Genomic DNA, 4,789 nt, shown 5'->3' with positions numbered 1-4,789 from the left:
GCCGTTGGGTGCCGCTCAGTGAAGTCCGAAAACCTACAGGGGCAAACAGACAGCGATCCTCTTTGGGAAACCCCAAGTCTGGAGGGTGTGAGCGCCTGAAAAACCGGGAGGCGAAAGGGAAGGAGAGAGTAGAAGGCTGGAAAAGGAGACCCCGTTCGGGTGCATTTCATGCTGGGCATGGTAGCTACCGAGTAATTAAAACGAACAACCACCGCGGGGAAGCGTCACACACACCGCTGCAAATCTACACGAACGAAAGCAGACAGACACTGCGCAGGCTGAGCGCAGAGAAACGTTCGGTAGGGAGTCCAGATGTTTTACCTCTGAGAGCTTCACTCGGTTGTTTATTTTACTTTTGTAAAGGGGGCTGTCTGCCCACGTCTCTGGAAAGCATATAAAGCTTCGAGCAGAAACACAATTGATAAGATGCTATTTTTTTCCCCCATCCCCTTCGACCAGGTGTATTTTAAAGAAATCAGCTTATCCTTATCGTTCACATAAAACCCCCTCGGCCCACTTACGCTACGTTACAGGGCGCCTGAGTCTTGCCAATGTCCCAGTCTTTATAACATTTCATGCACTTCGGGGGGTAGGCTTGTTGTTAAATTGAGCGTGTAACACTCTTACAAAACAGGTTTTCTATGACATCAAGGTTTCTTCTCCCTAACCAAGAAAAAAAAAAAAAAAAGAACGAAGAAGGGGGAAAACACACTATCTCAATTTATGCCTAAGGTATATGATCAGTTAAAAAGGCTTAAAAGCTCTTGGAAATTGGATCAGGGAAAATCGTCACCCAACTTTCATTATTTCCAAGTAGCGTGATTGAATTAAAGGGCAGGAGCTGGTTAGAAGGGAGGATCAGGGGCTCGGTGCGTAATGGTGTGGTATTAAATTCTAATTAGAGATGCAGGAATCGATGATAGGGAGGTTGGACAGCTCGGTTCCCCAGTGCCAGCCCAATAGACGGATGAGTTATTGTCATGTAAAAAGCGCCAGCAATAAGACCAACCGCTTTGCTATTGTCCAAGTGGAAAGAGCCAAGTTTATTATGAGGACTATATGCTCTAGAGACCTCAGACAAGGCATCTCATAGGAGGCTTTTTCATAAAACTAGGCTCTGCTGCTAGTGGGGAGGCCAGTTTGGAGGCAGGCGCTGAGCTGTGCACATCTCCCCACCGCCGCCACCGTCTCCTCGCCCACCTTTTATTTCATTTTTCCACTTGGCTGAGCCGTCCAGAACCTTTTCAATGTATAAAATGGAATATTCTTACCTCAATTCCTCTGCCTACGAGTCCTGTATGGCCGGGATGGACACCTCGAGCCTGGCTTCAGCCTATGCAGACTTCAGTTCCTGCAGCCAGGCCAGTGGCTTCCAGTATAACCCGATCAGGACCACTTTTGGGGCCACGTCCGGCTGCCCGTCCCTCACTCCGGGATCCTGCAGCCTCGGCACCCTCAGGGACCACCAGAGCAGTCCGTACGCCGCAGGTAAGGACCGCGAGCTCTCTTAGCGGAAGAAGCTGCCTTTCCGCTCGTATATAGGAAGCCTTGATTGCATTTGAAAATGGAAATGTGTTTAGTATTTACCAAACGAAATTTGCTTACACAAATGAAAGAATTTATCACGTTAGAAGCGATTGCAGGGAGGGGTAATTCACTTACAGGGTTACACTATCCTAGTCACACCCGAACCGCCAACAAAATTATCTTAAGCTGCCAAAATGATAGGCATAATTTATTTACTTTGCGATGAGACGTAAAGCTTAGAAAATAATTAAATAACAAAGAGTAAAGCTCATTACTGGCGGTGTCTCCTTTTTTTTTTTTTTTTAAGAACCGACAGCGGCTCACACCTCTTTGGCCGGTCATTTTTATGATCATTTCTGGAATGTATTGTTTTTTATTATTATTATTATTTTACAGCACTATCCCCCAACTTTTGGTCGGCGTCAACTTCTGAGAATTGAAAAGTTGCAACTGGGGCGCGAGGGGGTAACTTCGTCCCTGGCTTTCTGCTATTCCAGCTGATGTTTTTGGACTGTTTTCTTGCTGAATGCACTATTCCCCGTTCGGGGGCTCAAGTGGTCTCCAGCTTGCTATTTCAACCCATCCAAGGCCACAAGAAGCCACACAAAGTCCCCGCTTCTGGGTCTTACTAATGTGCTGGGTTTTCTTGGCAGGTCGCCGCTACTAAAACTCCTTCCGGATGCCGCCGGTGTCCGTAGCGGCTCCCGGGCTCTCCGACCTTGGGTCCCCACGTCCTGGCTCGGCGGCCCGCAAACTCCTGACTGTTTTGCTCACTCTAGCCTCCTCTGTCCTCCTCCCCTAGTTCCATACAAACTCTTCACGGACCACGGCGGCCTCAACGAGAAACGCAAGCAGCGGCGCATCCGCACCACGTTCACAAGCGCGCAGCTCAAAGAGCTGGAGAGGGTCTTCGCCGAGACGCACTACCCTGACATCTACACCCGGGAGGAGCTGGCGCTGAAGATTGACCTCACCGAGGCCCGAGTCCAGGTACCGGTGGACGGAGACCGAGTGCCGCGGCGGGAGGGTGAGGGAGGGGTGGATGCTAGACGCCGGATGCTGATGCTTGAGAGTTCCGAAGGGACCCAGGGCGCATCAGAGAAATGAGATTTGGAGCGCTGTGTGCGTGCGTGCGTGCGCACGAAGTGGGCCTAGGATCCACGCTCTGGGCCATTTCTTCACAGCCGCCAAGTGTTTCCCACCGGGGTTGGGGATTTAGCTCAGTTGGTTGAGCGCTTGCCTGGGAAGCGCAGGGCCCTGTTTTGGGTCTTCAGCTCCAGGGGGAGGGAGAAAAGTGTTTCCCACCAGTTGGAAGTTTGAACGGGAAAAGGGAAGCGCCCGGTGGGAGGAAGGTTGCGCACTTTCCCTGGGCCTCTGTCAGCCTAGCTGTCATCCTCGTTCGGTTGCTAAGTGCCCCCGAACTCAAGCGCCTCGAAAAACACGGTGCAAGCTCCTAGCAACTAGGACTGGAAACAGATTCGTGAAGGGACCGTCCCTACCTAACTATTTAGGAGCGAACGTGCTGGAGCCGGTCAGCCAGCCCAGTGCAAGGCCAGGGGATGAGCGGTCACCAAAGTGGAAGACACCCCCCATTCTCCAGTCAGACTGGAGAGGCCTGGGAGCAGGCAGAGCGCTTTTACGTCCAAAGAGCGGCTTGAGCCTGTCTGACCCTTACGGTGCCGCTTCTCTGGCGCGTTCGGTTCGCCCGAGCCCTAAGACGGTTTCTCGGAAGGGGTCCCAGCAACGAGGAGTTGTCGGGCTGGTCCTTCGCTGTGGTGTCAATGGTCCATTCATACAGCGAAGTGTGTGTGCGTGTGTGTGTGTGTGTGTGTGTGTGTGTTCCGTCTGAAACGAAGTAGGTCGTCCCAAGCGCCACTTTGCCTTCTGGTTTTCTTCCCCCGTTTCATCACCTTCCCCTCTCTTCGGGCAGGTGTGGTTCCAGAACCGTCGGGCCAAGTTTCGCAAGCAGGAGCGCGCCGCAGCCGCAGCGGCCGCTGCAGCCAAAAACGGCTCCTCCGGCAAGAAGTCCGACTCCTCCCGGGACGATGAGAGCAAAGAGGCCAAGAGCACCGATCCGGACAGCACCGGGGGCCCGGGACCCAACCCCAACCCGACCCCCAGCTGCGGGGCCAACGGCGGCGGCGGCGGAGGGCCCAGCCCGACCGGAGCTCCGGGCGCGGCGGGCCCAGGGGGCCCCGGAGGCGAACCCGGCAAGGGCGGTGCGGCTGCGGCGGCGGCTGCAGCGGCTGCGGCGGCAGCGGCGGCGGCGGCGGCGGCGGCGGCGGGAGGCCTGGCTGCGGCCGGGGGCCCCGGACAAGGCTGGGCTCCCGGCCCGGGCCCCATCACCTCCATCCCGGATTCGCTTGGGGGCCCCTTCGCCAGCGTCTTGTCTTCGCTCCAAAGACCCAACGGTGCCAAGGCCGCCTTAGTGAAGAGCAGTATGTTCTGATCTGCGATCTGCGGCGGCGGCGGGCGAGCCCGGGCGCGGGCTGGCGAGTGGGCGACTGGGTAAACCCAAGGCTAGTGTCGCTGCTGCCAGGGGCTTTTTTCTTTTTTTTAATTTTTTTTTTTTCATCGAAGGCCTAAAATGATCGCGATTCGAATAACGAAAAAATGACGTCGCTCCCATTTCAACCCCACTCTTACCCGGTTCCTCAACCTCCCTCCCCTAACAAAACAAAACAAAACAAACAAACAAACAAAAAAACTTCCCCGGCTTCGCACCTGCCTCGGGCTGCGCATCGGACGGGGCTCCGCCTGCTGCCCAGGGGGTGTGAGCAGCGTGGCCTGGACTTCGGGGCACTCTCAGGGGGCTGTGTCTGAGTGTCGGGTGTATGTTTGTCTCGGAGAATGTGTGTCTGTGGCCCCAAGTAGGTGATAGGGAGAGATGGGGTAGGGGCCACAACCAACTCAGTGACTTCTTAGAAACAAATTAAAAATTCGGAAGGCAGCAACGATTTAAAAAAAAAAAGTAAAATAAAATAAATCGCAAAAGTTAAAAAGATCCACATGGAGGGGACAAGTTAAAAATACAAAGGGAGGACTGTGGCTAGTACTGAGGATTTGGGCTTGCGAACCCCTAAATTCTCATGCTCACAACTGTACAGACTCTCGTGACTCCTCTTTAGGAAGGAATACTGACAGCCTTTCCAGCCTGGTTCCCCTCAGGTCCTTGGGTTCCGGCCACCGCAGAGATGGCTCACTCAGACTGTCCTGGCAGCCAAAGTGACTTTCTGGAGCCCGCTTGCCAATGTCCCCACCT

At 54.1% G+C, this 4,789-nt stretch overlaps 1 protein-coding gene across 1 annotated transcript; it reads left to right on the top strand.

Moving 5' to 3' along the window:
* Positions 1–1,247: 1,247 nt before the first annotated feature.
* On the top strand, positions 1,248–4,086 carry Phox2b (paired like homeobox 2B). Its single transcript, XM_042285461.2, has 3 exons — positions 1,248–1,488; positions 2,330–2,517; positions 3,458–4,086. Exons 1-3 carry the CDS (start codon positions 1,248–1,250, stop codon positions 3,974–3,976), a joined length of 948 nt encoding a protein of 315 aa, XP_042141395.2. The 3' UTR covers positions 3,977–4,086.
* Positions 4,087–4,789: the final 703 nt, after the last annotated feature.

The sequence above is a fragment of the Peromyscus maniculatus genome, chromosome 10 (assembly GCF_049852395.1).
Source record: "Peromyscus maniculatus bairdii isolate BWxNUB_F1_BW_parent chromosome 10, HU_Pman_BW_mat_3.1, whole genome shotgun sequence".
Lineage (NCBI taxonomy): Eukaryota > Metazoa > Chordata > Mammalia > Rodentia > Cricetidae > Peromyscus > Peromyscus maniculatus.
This window is presented reverse-complemented; position numbering and strand designations above follow the sequence as displayed.

Excerpts from the sequence above, each read along its gene's own strand:
- Phox2b (XM_042285461.2), top strand. The coding sequence starts at position 1,248 with ATGTATAAAATGGAATATTCTTACCTCAATTCCTCTGCCTACGAGTCC. Across the intron at positions 1,489-2,329 it reads GAGCAGTCCGTACGCCGCAG|TTCCATACAAACTCTTCACG; the intron begins GTAAGGACCGCG and ends CTCCTCCCCTAG. Across the intron at positions 2,518-3,457 it reads TCACCGAGGCCCGAGTCCAG|GTGTGGTTCCAGAACCGTCG; the intron begins GTACCGGTGGAC and ends CTCTTCGGGCAG.